The following is a 17,883-nucleotide window of genomic DNA, read 5'->3' as shown; positions in this document are numbered from 1 at the left end:
ACAGACCCTGATGCTGGGCTTGATCCCACGACCCTGAGATCATGATCTGAAATCAACAGTTGATCTGAAGCTCAACTGACTGAGCCACCCAGGTGCCCCCGGCTGGCGCATTTTAAATGTCAATACTATGATGCCTGTGATTGAGTGCCTACCTTTGGCTGAGGTTGTAATCCTGCAGCCCTGGGATCGAGTCTCCACAGGGAGCCTGCTTCTGCCTATGTCTGTGCCTCTCTCTGTGTGTCTCTCATGAATAAATAAATAAAAATAAACAAATAAATAATAAATGTCAATACTGCCAAATAGCTCTCTAAAGCAGTTGTCCCAATACTTCACACAGCTACCGGAAGCACAGCAGAATTTCTATTTCCCCAAACCTCTGCTAACTCTTCTACTGTTAGATTCTGATTTTCGTCAATCTCATAGGTAGAAAATCATTTCTCTGATTATTAGTAAAGTTGGATATTTTCTCAAGATTGTTGAGATTATTTTTAGATTTTCTTTTTTATGAATTGCATGTTTGTATCATTTGCCCCTTTTTCTAATGGACTTGTTGTCTTTTCTTTACTGAGTTGTATTAAGTCTTTATGTATTTTAGATATGAACCATTCTCCATTATACACACAGCAGGCTTTGTTCCACATGACAGAGTACTTAGTCCTACAAAGAGGAGAGGGAGAGAAGAGACAGTAAGAGACAGCAAGCCCAGGGAGGGTGCCCCTGGTACACTGACGTGGAAGTCGATAGAGAATGCCTCCCTCCTGTGAAACCAAAGTACCTACATTTGCTGGAACAGTCCCAGTGGAACTATGCCAGTGCCTAGCCACAGGCAGGACGCAGTGGCACCTGACACACTGAGCAGGCCACAGCCTGAAATGACCAGTAGCTCTTGGACTCTAGCTCTTCAGGCTGAGGAGCCCAAAGACATCACATTCCAGGAGGCACAACCAGAAGAGCAGCAGCAGAAGGAAGATAAATTTGCAGATGGCAGGGCATCCTGTTCATATCCAAACTCCCTGTTAGCAGCAGCTGTTCCAAGAACCAGGAATAATTAGTCCAAGTTGCATCAGAGACGACTGATACTTAACTTTAAGAAAAATTTCTGGCCAGTCAGATCAGCAAAAGATACAGATTAGACAAAGCAGTGGTATTTCCCTCTGAGGGGGCTTTTAAAAGAATTGAGACAGTTTTCTGAATGAATGGGTTTAGGTCAAGTGACTCTTTTGGAATAGCAAAATGTTAGAATGATGTATGAGAATTCTTGAATTTTGGTTGTGATTATCCTCAGAAAATGGGGAAGCAAAGCAGTTTTCTACCTGCATTTTGGCATATTCCTACAAAATGTTGTTTTAATATTCTTTCTTTAGAGGAAAAAAAAGCAAAAGTGAAGTATGTTTGGAGTTTATTTACTTATTTATTTAAAGATTTTGTTTATTTATTCATGAGAGACACATACATAGAGAGAGAGGCAAAGACACAGGCAGAGAGAGAAGCAGGCTCTATGCAGGGAGCTCGACATGGGACTCGATCCCGGGACTCCAGGATCACAGCCTAGGCCGAAGGCAGGTGCTAAACTGCTAAGCCACCCAGGGATCCCCCAGATATTTATTAAGTATGTTTTACTTTACAGTGTACCGTGGATCAGAGACCTGCAGCCCACAGCACAACCTGGCCAGAACCGTGAGCAGCAAGATCACTTACCTCAATCTCTTCCCACACTCGTGACTTCATTCTCACCCAACATAAAACTAGCTGAGGGCTGCCATTCAGTTAAAATCTGATGTTCGGGGCAGCCCCGGTGGCTTAGCGGTTTAGTGCTGCCTTCAGCCCGGGGAGTGATCCTGGAGACCTGGGATCAAGTCCCATGTCAGGCTCCCTGCATGGAGCCTGCTTCTCCCTCTGCCCGTGTCTCTGCCTCTCTTTCCTTCTGTGTCTCTCATGAATAAATAAATAAAATATTTTTAAAAAATAAAATACAATCTGATTTTCGGATAAATAGTACTTTTTTTCAAAGTGTGAATATATACCATGCAGTATTTATTGGGGTATATTACAAAAAAAAATTTTTTTAAAGATTTATTTATTTATTTATTTATTTATTTATTTATTCATTCATTCATTCATTCATTCATTCATTCATTCATGAGAAACACAGTGAGAGAAAGAGATAGGCAGAGACACAGGCAGAGGGAGAAGCAGGCTCCATGCAAGGAGCCCGACGTGGGACTTGATCCCGGGTCTCCAGGATCACACCCTGGGCTGCAGGCGGCGCTAAACCGCTGTGCCACCGGGGCTGCCCAATATATTACAAAATTATTTGTTGTTTATCCAAAAGCTAAATTTAACTAGGTATCTTGTATTTTATCTGTATTTTACCCCAACACAGTGGTGCTGAGGGCCGACTGGGTGTGAGGAGGAAAGAAACATGGGAAGAGAATTCTCAGATGCTGGCATACAGGGCAGGGCTAACACCAGTTAATATCCCAGGGTTCCACTGCCTGGCTTCAGATCAGGGCTGCACCAAACCCATTGACTCTGGGTAAACTGTTTAACCTCGGACATTAATTTCTTTGTCACAGTGACAGCAACAGCACATAGACAGCAACAACTGCTTGTAAAGCACTTGGTTCAGTACCTGGCACATAAGCAGCCTTTATTATAAGTGTCAGCTTCTAGAATTAGAAGCTGGACTGTGGGGCTGGCCCTGCTTCTGATGGGCAGACGTGGCGGGGGAAGGGCTGTGAAGGGAGAGGCCCAGTCGGGGCTGGGGCTGTGCCATGAAGGACTCCGTCTATGGTGACAACACGCTGAAGCATGCCTCGACCCCAACAAGACACCATGAGAAACAGGGTCTGCCTGCCCAGCTGCAACATGTCGCTGAGGACCCCCCTCGAGCCACACAACACAGATGCGGCTCACTCCTGCTGGCTCCCACTGGCTCCTGGACTCTGCTTCTGTCCAACTCTGTGGTCAGTGTCATCACACCAGGAGCTACAATCGGCCACAGTGGGCAGACGTAGACCAGAAATTTGCAAACTCAGTGATCAGGGCCCTTTCCTTACCTCTCAGACAGCCACTGAAAGAGAACCCAGATGGCTCAAGTATCCCACCTTGACACAGAGACAGGCAGGGGGGTGGCTGCGTGAATGGCACCCCTTCTCCATTTTCTTTTTGGCTACAGAACCCAAATAAAGAGGCCTCTGTTTCTTTTGTAAAAGCCTGATGTACAAGTGCCTAATGCAGTTAAAACATGAGGGTGAGCTAGGAAAGAAATGAACTTGGCACTCTCCATGTCTTAAGGAAGTTCAGAAGCCATTCCGCAACACCAATTAACCTGTGAGAATATCAAACTAGAGATTCTTTTGATAATCTCATTTAACAACACAAAAATTATTCTTTTGTTTTCTGGACTGATTTCTTTGTTCACATCCTGACACCCTGTCTCCCCCTCCTTCCCTCTTAACCAATACAGGCATTTGCAAGTTGAAATGTGAGGATTTAAAATAATAGCTGTTGGATATAGATGCGAAATGTCAATTCTACAACAGAACTACCTCCCCACCCTCTTCCTGCTCTCCCAAATGACACACACACCTCAAAGTCCAAACTCAACACTTCTTCCTGTCTTCCATCTGCCCAGGAACCAGGGTTTCAGTTTGGGGAGCTCTTCCCTCTCCCTCACCCACCATCTAGTCAAGGAGGCCTGTCAGTTCTCTTAAAGCCTCATGTTCTTCTTCCTTTCATTTCCAAGAACATACCCTAGATCATATCTTTCATGCTACTTCAACTAGTGCAAAAGGCTCCTAACCATTGCCAACCATTACTCTCGGTTAGCTTTAGCTACCAATCTGCACTATACGCTAGTGGTAGTTAGCACCCCAAATACAGGCCTTATTTCACTCTCCTCCTCTCCCCACCCACAGGTAAGCTCTCCCTCCTGCTGGCCCTTTCCTCATCAGCACAACCTGCCTTTCCAGCCTGATTGCCCATCAGTCCTCAGCCTCCTGAATCTTGTAACTCCAGCCAAACTGCCTCCTCCTTGTTCCCGAAGAATCCACATACTCTCCATCTCCCTTGGAACAGTCTTCCCCAGGATGCCTCCCCTGAACACCCTTCTCCTTGTGCTGACCTGTGCAAAGCCTCCTGTGGCTGGGTTACGCATCTCATTTTCCTTTCTCCTAAAATCGCAGCAAAACTTGAATGAAGAGTTTTTTGTGGTCATATTTAAAGCTCTAAAGCCCCGAGGACAGAGAGAGCAGGAGAGGAGACCACAGCCACACAACCTGGAAACTGAAAGGCAGCTGATATCTGATCTCAGGTCATCTATCTGGTGGTGGGGAAGGCTGAGGTTTCTCCAGGGAATCCATGGAAGGCTAGGAAGCAATGGCTCTGGGGCCCCTAGGACTGGGCTGAGCTGCTCCTCTCATGTCTAGAGACTACTCACCTCTTCTGCCCTCTCCTGAAGAACAGACATTTAGTCTCTGGAGAGGGCAAAACCTAGGGTCTACATTGGCAGATGTGAGGCACAGTCAAGGGCCTGGCTATCTGGTCAAAAAGGGTGGTGGAAGGTTCAGTCAACCTCCGCATGCTGTTGCCTTATTCTCCTCTGCTCTCACAACACAGCAGCCCGTCCTTCCCTCCTTGGAGACCTGACCTTCTCAAGGGGGAAGACGTCAGGATATTGACACTGAGGGCCCCCAAAAAAGGGCACACATATCACCTACTGTGCAGCTTGGGAACCGGACTCCCAGGCAGCTTTTAGTCCCTGGTAGCAATCATGAGCAGGCCACCAAAGGTCACTGGGCAGCAGAAGACAGAGGCCCTAAAAGGCAGAGACCAAAAGAAAGCAGCAGAAAAATGCAACTGGGAGGAAACAGCCTGTGAAAGGGAAAAAAGGCAAACACACATTAATATTCTCGGAGAAGTCAGGAAAGACTACAGTACCAGCAAATCAACAGGCAACTATGCACAGATTGTTAAAGGCCCATTCAGAGAACAACCAAAGCTCTTGGAAATTAAAAATATCATGGGAGAAATAAATAAACAAATCAATAGAAGAGCTGGAAGACAAGATAGAGGAGGCCTCCTAGAAACGGAAGCAGAAAGACAAACAGAAAATGGGCTCGAGATGAGAGCAAAAAGAATCAGAGGGCTGGTCCAAGCACTCCACTGACAGGAGTCTCAGAGAGAGAGAACAGAAAAAAAACAAAGGGGTTACAGTAAACTCAAGAAACTCCCTGCACAGGAACACGTTTCCACGGAAGGACACACCAAGAGCCAACAAGATGGATGAACCCCAGACCCACACCAGGCGTGTTGTGAAATTTCAGGTCCTATGAGTTTTCAGAAAAGGAGGAAAAGGGAGAAGGACAAAAAAAATCAGACATCAGCAAGGTTTAGGATTTCTCAACAGCAACTCGGGAGGCCAGAAAAGTATAAAGCGATCCTTCAAAATTGCAAAGGGAAAACTATTTCAAACCTGAAACTCCATATCTAGCTGAACTATCAGTTATGTGTACAGGTGAAATAAAGACAGGGGCTGCCCAGCTGACTTCCCTGGCACTCGGCACTCCTTCTCAGGAAGCTACTGTGGACAAGCTCCACCAAAACAAGGCAGTGGCCAGGCCAGAAATGCAGCAGGAACTACAATGAGAGGTGGCAGGAAGACCCCAGAGCATAGGCCACATAAGGAGAGGGGGCGTGCTGGGGAAGGCAAGGGCCAGACAGGACCCCCTCCGTGGACACCCCTGTTTCTAGGGGACATAAAGGAAAGCAGTGGCAGCATTTCTACTGATGGGACCCATGGTGAGTCTGGCTGAACACAAGAGGCAGCATGAATGACACCTTAGCCTGAGCCTTCCATCCCGGTGCACCAGCAGGGGAAGAAGCCAAACCTGCCCCACTCACAGGAGTTCTGCTATAGAGACATACAGTTGCTCTGATGAGTGTAGAATATTCCTAAAAGCAGACTCGAGGTGCGGGTAACAGCAGGTGCCTCTGGAGAAAAGACGTGAGGAAAATGTCTATCTTTCACCGCTTACCCCTCTGACTTGACAACATGTGATTGATTATTCAAAATAAGAAGTAAATACAATATATGACAAAGAGATCCACCCACTCTCAAGACCCCTCCCACAAGGAGTCGTCCCTGGCTCCCCACCCATGTCCCAGACATGGCCAGGGAAGCAGGGAAGGCTCTGGTGTCTTCCTGCTTCTCACTGAGCACTAGGTAGCTAGTGCTGGCTGAGGCTGGACCTCCAGCTCTTTTGTGGTCAGATCTCACTCATCTTTGAACTTGCTCCAAGAGCTCTGCGGGGGGGGGGGGGGGGGGACTTTCATTTTCTGCTCATTGGATGCCAGGCTTCCTCTAGCTTGCTTAATTCACACCACAATTGCAGGGGATCACCCCTCACTATACTGATAAGAAAAATCAGCCTCAGGAGGACCCACAGGGAGAAGCCAACTCAAAAATCACCAAGCCTATCCAAATCCAGAACCCCGTTTTTCACAAGAGTACCCAGTTTGGTGCCTGATTCACAGTAGGGTTCCAGAACTTTTAAACTAAACCAAAATGTAAGTTGGGTTGGAATTAAAATTTTCCAGGGGATCTTCCCATGCTCTGAGATCCAGAAAAAGAGGCAGAAGGTGCTCAGTGGCAGGTAGCACCTCCGCCCCCAGGACAGCCAGCATCAGCCATTACAAAACAGTAGGAGTTTCCTCAGGAAGTCACAGACTTAGCCTACTGGATTACCCCTGGGGGACAGGTCTGCGTGGGTTGTTTTAAACACCTTTATTGAGGTTGAATTCACACACCGGACAGTTCACACATTGAAGTACAATTCAGTGGCGTTCAGTCAATGGAGCTGTGTGTCCATCACCAGAATCAATTCTAGAACATGTTCACATCCCTTAGCTGTCATCACCCCCACCTCTCACTAAGTTCTCTCTCTTTCTGGATTTGCGTATTCTGGATGTTTCATATAAAAGGAATACAAAGGTTCTTCATGTCTGGCTTTTTTTCTGTTGGCACAAGGTATCCGAGGTTCTTCCAGGCTTCCTCTAGCTTGCTTAATTCACACCACAATTGCAGGGGATCACCCCTCACTATACTGATAAGAAAAATCAGCCTCAGGAGGACCCACAGGGAGAAGCCAACTCAAAAATCACCAAGCCTATCCAAATCCAGAACCCCGTTTTTCACAAGAGTACCCAGTTTGGTGCCTGATTCACAGTAGGGTTCCAGAACTTTTAAACTAAACCAAAATGTAAGTTGGGTTGGAATTAAAATTTTCCAGGGGATCTTCCCATGCTCTGAGATCCAGAAAAAGAGGCAGAAGGTGCTCAGTGGCAGGTAGCACCTCCGCCCCCAGGACAGCCAGCATCAGCCATTACAAAACAGTAGGAGTTTCCTCAGGAAGTCACAGACTTAGCCTACTGGATTACCCCTGGGGGACAGGTCTGCGTGGGTTGTTTTAAACACCTTTATTGAGGTTGAATTCACACACCGGACAGTTCACACATTGAAGTACAATTCAGTGGCGTTCAGTCAATGGAGCTGTGTGTCCATCACCAGAATCAATTCTAGAACATGTTCACATCCCTTAGCTGTCATCACCCCCACCTCTCACTAAGTTCTCTCTCTTTCTGGATTTGCGTATTCTGGATGTTTCATATAAAAGGAATACAAAGGTTCTTCATGTCTGGCTTTTTTTCTGTTGGCACAAGGTATCCGAGGTTCTTCCATGTGGCAGCGACTGCCATGTCCTATCCCACTATAGAGACAGACCATGTTTTACTCACCTGTTCATGAGCTGATGGACATCCGGGTTGTTCCCACATTTTGGCTGTTAGGAACAAGCTGCTATGAGCATGTCTGTGCAGGTTTTTGGGTGTACCTGTGTTTCATCTCTCAGCTAGGTACACGTTGCTAGGTCCTGGTGACTCTATGTTTAACTGCTTGAGGGACTGCCAGACAGTTTTCCACAGCAACGGCTCCATTTTATATCCCACCAGTTCCTCCACATCCTCACCAGCCTCTGCTACTGTCTTTCTTTTTAAGTAGCTGTCCTAGAGGGGACAAAGTTGTACCTCACTGTAGTTTTCATGTGCTTACTGGCCATCTGTCTATCTTTGGAAAAATGTCTATTCAGATCCCTTGTTGTTTTTATTTTTTTTAAGTTTTTTCCCACCATTTTTTGTTAAGATTTTTTATTTATTTATTTTTATATTTTATTTTATTTTATTATTTATTTATCTATCTATCTATCTATCTATCTATCTATCTATCTATCTATCTATCTGTAATGAGATACAGAGAGAGAGAAAGGCAGAAGACTTAGGCAGAGGAAGAAGCCGGCTCCAGGCAAGAAGCCTGATGTGAGACTTGATCCTGGAACTCCAGCATCATGCCCTTAGCCGAAGGCAGACGCTCAACTGCTGAACCACCCAGGCATCCCAAGGTTTAATTTATTTGAGAGAGAGAGAGAGAGAGAGAGAGAGAGAGAACTCGTGAGCACAAGTGGGATGGGGGCGGGGGGCAGACAGAGGTGGAGGGACAAGCAGACTCCCTGATAGACACAGGGCTCGATTCATGACTCTGTCATGAAAAACAGGGACTCTGGATTTTTAAGGTGGATTATTTGTCTATTTTACTGTTGAGTTTTAAGAATTCCTTAAATATTCTAGATAAAAGTTTTAGATAGAAGTTCCCTATCAGATATAAGATTTGCAAAAATTTTCTCCCATTCTTTGCATTGCATTGCCTTTTTGCTTGACAGTGTCCTTAGCTGCTACAGAAGTTTTTAATATTGATGAAGTCTGATTGATCTATTTTTTATTTTATTGCTTGTGTTTTTGCTGTTGTAGCTAAGAAACCACTATCTACCCCAACATCACAAAGATTTATGATTATGTTTCCTTCTGAAAGTTTTAAAGTTTTAGCTCTTGCATTCAGGTCTTTGATCCATTTTGATTTTTGTCTGTGGTGTAAGGTAGGTGTCCAATTTCATTCTTTGGCATGTGGACATCTAGTTGTTCCAGCACCATTTGTTGAAAAGGCGATTCCTTCCCCATTAAACTGTCTTGGCACCCTTGTCAAAAATCAATTGACTGTAAGTGTGAGGATTTATTTCTGGACTCTCAATTCTATTCCATTGATCTATATGTCTGTCTTTATGCCAGCACCACACTGTCTTGATTACTGTAGCTTTGTACAAAGTTCTGAAATCAGAAAGTGTGAGTCCTCCGACTGTGTTCTTTTCCAAAATTATTTCGGCTGTCTGCTTCTCTTGCATTTCCATGGGGACTCTAGGATCATCTTGTCAGTTTCTGCAAATAAAGGCAGCTGAGATTGTGAGTGACCCTGCATTGAATCTGTGGATCATTTGGAGGAGTACTTCTATTTTAACAGTATTAAGTCTCCTGATCCATGAACATGGGGAATCCATTTATTTAAGTATTCTTACATTTTTGTCAACAATGTTTTATGCTGTTATAGGTTTTATATTTCTTTCGTTAAATTTATTCATAAGAATTTTATTCTTCTTGATGCTATTCTATATGACACTATTTTCATTTTCAATTTGCTCACTGCTACTATATAGAAATACAATTGATTTTTGTATATTGATCTTATGTCCTGCAACCCTGCTGAACTCTTTTATTCATTTTAATGGGTTTTTAGTGGATTCCTTAGGTTTTCCTACACAAGATTATGTTAGCTGCAAATAAAGATACTTTACTTATTTTTTTTCCAATCCATATGCTTTTCGTTTCATATCTCTCCTAATTGCCCCAATGAACAAATTTTAAACTGGTGACTGATGGGCAAGCTGGGAAACCGGGGCTCCAAAATGGCGGATCACCCGGCCACCCCTCTCCAAGATGGTGGACTTTCCCGCCACTTTCACTGCGGCCTCCAGGTCACCACCAGGAAACTGAAATTTTCCACCCAGGAACTTCACAATTCGGAACTGTCCATCACGGGCTTCTCCCACCCCATAACCTCCATACCTTACCTAATATGGACACAAGCCTATGTCCTGCTTCAACCCGATAAAAGGACCCTGCCAACTCCCTCCCAGCGGGACTTCCCCCGACTCACTACCCCGCGGCCCCCCCCGCCCCGGGAGTCGTGGAACCTCGCGGAGGGTGCTTGCAATAAAGTTCATCTCTTGGATCCACTTGCCTTGTAGCCTCTTTTCTTACCACCGTCGACGGGAGCAACTTTACAGTGACTACTTTTGATTTGGAGGTAGTGCCCTCCCAAAAAATAGCAGCTGCTCTGACCCACAGGAGGCCAGAGCCCTCATTCCTCTGCTTGTCATGCCTGTTGAGTAGATGTCTCCACACAGATTTGGCCTTTAGGAGAGGCTTCCTGGTTGGTTAGGCTCTGCTCACCTCCCCACATCCCTCGGCTCTGTGCCCAGGGAATCTGAGACCTGTGAAAGACTCCCTTTGCAGGCTGTGGTCCTGCATGCATGTTCAGCCATGGGGAGGCACAAGCAGGAGAGGAGGGTGGAGGAGAGCATGGGTGTATCTTCCTCACTCTCTATGCGGTTAGGTGCCAATACGGACTGCAGGTGTGTCCTGCCACTATGACAGTCTCTGCTGGGCACTCCTGCCTCCATGTTTCCAACCATCCCTGGAGTCTAGAGGAAACACTGTTTCCTCTCCCAACCTGGAAGTAATGGCTTCCTACTGCTGTCTGTCCTGAGTGCCTCGACTGCCCTGGTTCAGCGCCTGATTTGCTTTGCCTGATTAATTCAATTTCACAGAATCAGTGTGTGACCTCCACTATACCTGGCCAGCCCTTACCGCTCTTCTGTTAGATACCACCACCACCCCCAAAATACCCCTATGGGAGGACAGGTAGAACCTGGCTCACTAGAAAATTTGGTTCTCTGGGTAAACACTCACCAGAGTGTCCAACTATGAGTCAAGGAGACAATGAGGAAAATCAAAGGCAAAGTGCTTCAATTCCTAGAGGGAAGAAAGTAAACAGCAACCCAGACAGGATACGACCTTGAGGCTGCTGCGCTTGCTCCCTCTGTTCTTGACCCCAGAAAAATACATCTCTGTGACCCCCTGATCTGACCTTTCACCCTCTGGTTTGGAATTTGAGCACAAAAACTGGACTAGAGGCCTTTCCAAGACAGAGTTGTAGGCACTCGCTATTGTTGGTTTCATCCTCATGACCACAGCCACGTAGCAAAGTGTCAGAACCATTGATAATGCCTGGGCTTGCTACTGGGTGCCAGCCACTGCATTAAGTGCTTCACATCATTCCATTTAATCATCCAAAACCTTGTCTGGCAGGTGTTATGGCCCCAGCTTTGTAAGTAAGGAAACAGAAAATCAGGATAAATAGCTTAGCTATGGCTTCCAAGCCCAAAGGCACCCATACCCCAGTCTGCCTGTCACCCCAAACTGTGCCTCACTCAGGGCACTAATTCCCAGGGGCCTCCTGTGGCTCCCATCCCAGCTAGGTTATTAGTTACCACTCTCTCCCTTTCCTGCTTATCAATCTCCAACTATTTTTCCACAACCATCACACTCGCCCCAGCCATACCTGGGCATTCCATCACTGTGTGAAGAGCCTCCTCCCCCCTCTACCTGGATCAGCGTCACACTTGTGTCACCGTTTCTATCACAGCCTTCCCTTGCAGGCTAACTGTGCTCCGTCACAGTGGTGGGAGCCTGACTGAGTACGCAGCTGATTGGAGCAGACAGAACCTTCCCCTAGGATGTTCTGGAACTCGGCAGAAGTGACCAGAGGCTCCCAGTGGCCTTTACCCTACTGTGCACACCCTGGGAAGGGAGAGCATGGTGTCTGCCAGGAACTCTGGCAGCTCCAACCCTTCACCTACTGAGCAGGTTCTGATTCGCTGAGACTCACACTTATGCTCTCCTGATAGCAGGGGATATGCTCATTTGAATATACTTTCTCAGGGGATCCCTGGGTGGCTCAGTGGTTTGGCATCTGCCTTTGGCCCAGGGCGTTATCCTGGGGTCCCGGGATAGAGTCCCACATCGGGCTCCCTGCATGGAGCCTGTTTCTCCATCTGCCTGTGTCTCTGCTTCTCTGTCTCTGTGTCTCTCATGAATAAATAGATAAAATCTTGAAAAAAAAATGAATATACTTTCTCCTCAGTGTTGAGAAATTAGATTGAGAATTCCCTGGGAAGAAAAACACATCCCAGCTAAGAACTTCAGCATCCATGAGGGACGGGCTTTCAGGACCTAAGATAGTAAGTTAATTACCAAAGTCCCAGGCAACACTGCCTTTCTTATCTTCTTAGTCCCAAATCAAAGGGACATCCCAACCCACTCCAGGAAGTCTCCTCAGGGCCACCCACCCTGCATCTGAGGGAAGAGGTCATATGTTATAATAGTTATGAAAACAATAATTAATTACAGCTGTATGTGTCTGTATAGTGCCAGACAGCTGGACGAGGTCATCTCCTAACACTTAGGAGGTGGGTATTGTTTCATTTGACAGTTTTATTGAGCTGTTAATCTATGTACTGTAATTACATTCAACAACAATATACCTCTGGCTCTCTGCCATTTATAAGGTACTTTAAGAGATACTCTCAGGGATCCCTGGGTGGTTCAGCAGTTTAGCACCTGCCTTTGGCCCAGGGTGTGGTCCTGGAGTCCCGGGATCGAGTCCCGAGTTGGGATCCCTGCATGGAGTCTGCTTCTGTCTCTGTCACTCTCTCTGCCTCTCTCTTTGTCTCTCTCTCTCTCTCTAATAAATAAATACAATCTTAAAAAAGAGAGAGAGAGAGATACTGTCATTTGCTACTAACAGCAACCTTGCCTCAAAGGAAGGGCAGGCATTACCTCAATTTTACAGACAGGGAAAATGGAGCTTTTTCCAGGCCCATCTGCTGACCCCCATCACTTCTTGAACTCCTTGCTGCTGCCTGACATCACAGTGTTCTTTCAAGCAGCTCACTGTGTCAACAGTCCCAGGAGCTGGGGCTTTGGAAGGATAAAGGGGAAAGCAGCCAGACCCTTTTGCTCCCCCTCCCCCGCCCCGCCACTGTGAGGTCAGGCAGGAGAAGCTTTGATGAAGTGGAGGTGGGGGCCAGATGCTGCTGTAATTCCATGGAAAGGGCAAAGTCTTTGAGTCAGAAAAGTTAGGTTCAAATTCTAGCTTTGCCACCGGCTCGTCAAATGACCTTGGGGATCACTCTGCCTCTCTGCACTTGTGTGATATAGTGATAACAGAATTATTGAATTTGGTTTTCCTCCCTGGTTCCTGGAACAGAGCTCCTAAAACCCTCTGAATTTCTTGAGTGGTAGGAGAGAAGGGAGCAACTTTTCTTATTCATAATAAGCCCTTTTCAACCACACCTGACTTTATGCTAAAGTAGTGATGCTTGGTGGGCTCCTAGATGGCTTCAGGGTGAGGCTGCTTGCCAGAGGAACCAACCACATGAGTAGAATGATGGAACTTCCAGCTTCACTTCCACTTGAGGGATGAGGGACCAGAGATTGAGTTAATCACCAATGGCCAATGATTTGATCAACTGTGCCTACATAATGGAACCTGCATAAAAACACCAAACAGTGAGGCTCAGGGAGCTTCCAGGATGGTGAACACATCCACATGCCAAGAGGATGGTGCACCCCAATCCATGGGGACAGAAGCTCCTACACTCAGAACTCTTCCAGACATCACCTATGTATTTCTTAATCTGGCTGTCTATCTGTATCCTTTACAATAAGCTGGTAATAGTAAAGAAAGCAGTTTTCTGAGTTCTGTGAACAGTTCTAAAAAATTATCAAACCTGAGGAGAGGATTACGGTCATTTCCAATTTATAGCTGGGTGGTCAGAGGTCCAGAAGGCCAAGTTTTATGTAGTGTCCCCTGTCTTGTGGGACTGAGCCCTTCACCCATGGGGTCTGCACTAACTCTGGGTAGTGTCAGAACTGAATTGAATTGAAGGATACCCTTTGGCGTCTGCAGAGAACTGAAGAATTGGTTGGTGTGAGGGAGAAACCCACATATTTGGTGTCAGAGGTATTATGAATAAAAAACAGTTTGGCGCCTGTTAATCCATCAATGAAACAGCCTGATCCCCCAGCACAGATGGCTGACAATTTAGCAACCTGCCACGTGAGAAACCTCAGATTGACCCTCTTTGATTTTGTAAACTAGAAGCCATAGTATGTATTCCAAGGACTAGGATTAGATTTCACACAATTGGAGCCATCAAATGTCTATTGAGAACCTATAGCCCATAAGACACACTTGAGGGACAGAGGATCACGTAACAAATGCAGGGCCTCTCCCTTCATTAAGCTTTGTCTGGTAAGGAGACAAGACTACCACACTTGAAATGTAAGGGATATTAAACAGCCAGCATAGCAAAGGAACCACTTGGGGGAAAAGGGAAATTGGAGAAGGGTAAAGCAGCTGAGAAGAGCTACATAACTGGCATGGAGGGGACACTGGACGGGGGATCCACCCCAGAGGCCTCAGCAGAGGGGGGCGGCACCTGGCCCACAAGACATCAGCACCGGCTTGCTTGGCGTGGACCAGTGGGGGAGGGAAGAACAGGGAGATAGCCTCTTCCCGTGAGCATGGTCTTGCCTGATTAGAGTCAGGGCTGGGTGACACCAAGTAGATGCTGATCAGGTGAGAAGTCTGGTATGGAACCAAAAAAAGATGAAACTGGAGAGATTTAGTGAAATGACAGGCACAGAAAGTGTTCATTTATTCATTCATTCATTCACTCAATAGTGACAGCCTTTGCAACATGCCAGGTATTGTTAGGCACTGGAGATAACAGCCGAACAAGAGAGAAGAGGTCCCTGCCTTCAGGAAATTTGCTGCTTCCTTCTAGTCAGGAGCAGACCAAGTCCGCAAATGAGATCATTCCAGACCCAGCCCTTCAGATTAGTAAGCACCGATGGTCCTCTTGCTTTGACTTCTTCCTGATGACAGGTCTCCCTCTGAGTCACCCAACAGGAAAGAAAGTCTAGAAGCCACACCCTTCCATCCCTGGTCCAGAACACCAGGAGAAAAGGCACATTTCTTACCAATTTCTGCAAATGTTGTTAAGCAAAGAGAGATGTAGGTCCTCCTTCTCACCTGTTCCTTGAAACACACACACACACACACAAACACACACACAGAGTTACTCCCTTCTTGAATCTTTATCCCATGACCTGGAGAATCTAGCCTGCTGCAGTAAGAGATAACCAGAAACCATCTGGTGCCCTTAGTTTCTCCTCCACCGGAACCAAGGGAAAGGTTTTCTTCCAAGCAAAAGTTTTCTCCCTTTACACCTGAGCAACAGGTCCTGCTCAAATGCCAGAGATTCATTCTCCTGAAAACTGGGTAGTTTCGTGCTTTCCCTTCACTGTTCTCTAGGACATAATCACAAACTCACCTCCTGAAGAGATCTGATCTTGGCCCTTCTACTTCCCAGATTCCTAAGGGAGAGCCAGGCCTCCCTGTTCTGCAGCTCCAGAGCATCAAGGCTCATTCTGGCCAAGGAACTGGAGCACAGCACATGTGGGCTCCCGAGCCCTGGCCTGGTGCTATTCTCAGAGCAGACCCTTCCCCTGACCACTTGCCACATCACCATTTCCACAAGGGGCCCTAGTCAAGGGAACCACATGGCCTTTCCCCCAACTTCATCACCACATAAAGGCACTCTGGCCCAGAGCTCTGGACCCATGGCACATCTTCCTCTGTCCCCAAGGTCTCAGGCAGAATCCATTTTCATTGTCATGTAGGGTTTGTCCACTTTGAGCTCCTTCGTCAAATACCTATACCTGACCAGAGCTGTCCCCACAGGCCTGTGAGCAATGATCCAGCACACTCGTCCCCTGGATTCCTGTCTCCAATGACTGTTCCCAGAGTCCCTCTGCCATCTTCTTAAGTAAAAATAGACTGCCAAGCTCCAAAGGAAGAGAAACAATAACCACACTGCATACACACCCCCACCCAGGACAGTACCCGGGACTGTTGAGAGGTGGGTCCTCTTACCGTGGCAGCTGGTCTGCGGAGTCCCAGAGAGGCCATGGTGTTCCTGGTACCGGAATACCCAAATCTAGGCCCTCTGCCCGCTTCTTGTTTATAACTGACTTTCTAGATTAAGCCTCTGTCAATGACTTTCTACACTATCCCCTCCCTACAGCTCAGAGGAGAGAGAGCTGCTTGTGAGCCAATCTCTGGCTCAGGAATAGACCTTGAACAGCTTGTTTGAGGGAAGGGAAAAAACAAAACCAGGTCAGGGGTGAGCTTGGAGAGGGCGGTCAGAACTACTGCCTACAGGTCAGAACTACTGCCTACAGGAAGGATTAAAGGGCAATGGTGTTTGGCTTTTACAAAGGAAAGAGGGACAGGGACAGGAGAGCCAACCAGGTGAGAGAGCTTCTGGCCTAAGGAAAGGAGCAGAGGCTTTGACAGAAGAAAAAATGAGGACTCTGAGGTCCTACTTCTCCAGGAGAACCTCGATAAGTCTCAGGTTGTCCCCCTGAGATCTGGAGATATCCTGGTCCTTTCTGCCCTGGGGCCAGGAGACAGGCTTCCTCACAAGGGCACATGGTATCTAGTGGCTCTTGTGAGCACTTGGCCTGGTCTGACTTCATTAGCAAGGTTTTTAAATGCTTAAATATAATATTAAACCCACTCAGATCAGGACACCTGGGTGGTTCAGTGGTTGAGCATCTGCTTTTGGCTCAGGTCATCATCCCAAAGTCCTGGGATCGAGTCCTGTATCAGGCTCCCCACAGGAAGCCTGCTTCTCCCCCTGCCTATGTCTCTGCCTTTTTCTGTGTCTCTCATGAATAAAGAAATAAAATCTTTAAAAAAAAAAAACCCACTCAGATCAATACATTGAACATAGTGTTATCCCAGAGACCACTCTAGTCCAGAACAGGGATAGAGTGCCTACCCCCTGGATGCCACCCCGCTATCACCAAAATAAAAACCAGCAGTGGCTTAGCTCGGATAAGAGTGCTTGGAGGAAGCACAGTCAATAACTCACTATTCTATCTTTGCTTAGCTTCCTGAACCCAAGATTAATTAGTCAGAGACGCCTTCCCTGCTTCTGAGTGCTCAATCCTAGACCAGGCAGGTGGCATCCAGAGAAGTGGGAAGGATGATCCTGCTAATGAAATGTGGGCAGCACGCCTGACCTGGGAAGAGGTTCTAAGTCAGGTGGAAGTCTAAATGTCAGGAGTCTCTGGGAAACCCACAAGTTAAATGCAAACTCAGCATGGGAGGGAACCTGCTTACTCCTCTTGGATCCAGGCCCTCACCCTGCACAGGTACTCTGTTCCCCCTTTGCCTACAGCTTTCTCCAGAGCTGACAACAAGCAGCTTTCTTTATTCTTTTTTAAAGATTTTATTTATTTATTCATGAGAGACACCCACACACAGAGAGAGAGGCAGAGACACAGGCAGAGAAGTAGGCTCCACACAGGGAGCCTGATGCAGGACTTGATCCTAGGTCTCCAGGATCACACCCTGGGCTGAAGGCAGCGCTAAACCACTGAGCCACCCGGGCTGCCCCAACAAGCAGCTTTCTGCCTCCCCTCTAGTCCATCAAGGAAGGGAGCTAACCTCTAATAAACCCTGACAAAGGCAGGCAGCTGCAGATCCCCGAGGTGGCCAGTGACACTCCAGAAGGGCCCTGCCCAGGAACAGTAAGAGTAAGAGGGTCTGCTGGAATGCCGAAGTAGGGAACCACAGAGGCTCCCTGCATACAATGCTCTGGCTTCTGAGCTGGGGAGGGCCTTGTCCTCCAGGGGACAGGCATCAGGTCAAGCACCCAGGATGGCTACCCCAGCTGAAGGTAGAACAGTGCCACATCCACCTTGAGACTGGCTACCTAGCTGATGGGCCTGCTGAGAGGGTGA

At 47.0% G+C, this 17,883-nt stretch overlaps 1 protein-coding gene across 4 annotated transcripts in view; it reads right to left on the bottom strand.

Moving 5' to 3' along the window:
* Positions 1-17,883, bottom strand: part of PC (pyruvate carboxylase) — a 98,249-nt gene that overhangs the window by 34,945 nt on the left and 45,421 nt on the right. Inside the window, exon 1 of one of the 4 annotated variants that reach the window (XM_055314966.1) lies at positions 16,007-16,161. The exons of the other annotated variants lie outside the window; for them this stretch is intronic. Coding sequence (XP_055170941.1) covers positions 16,007-16,042 — 36 coding nt within the window. The 5' untranslated portion in view covers positions 16,043-16,161. Of the gene's footprint in view, positions 1-16,006; positions 16,162-17,883 lie in introns of those variants that run through there. 4 annotated transcript variants of the gene reach the window in all.

This window comes from Nyctereutes procyonoides, unplaced genomic scaffold, assembly GCF_905146905.1.
Source record: "Nyctereutes procyonoides isolate TBG_1078 unplaced genomic scaffold, NYPRO_anot_genome, whole genome shotgun sequence".
Classification (NCBI taxonomy): domain Eukaryota; kingdom Metazoa; phylum Chordata; class Mammalia; order Carnivora; family Canidae; genus Nyctereutes; species Nyctereutes procyonoides.
This window is presented reverse-complemented; position numbering and strand designations above follow the sequence as displayed.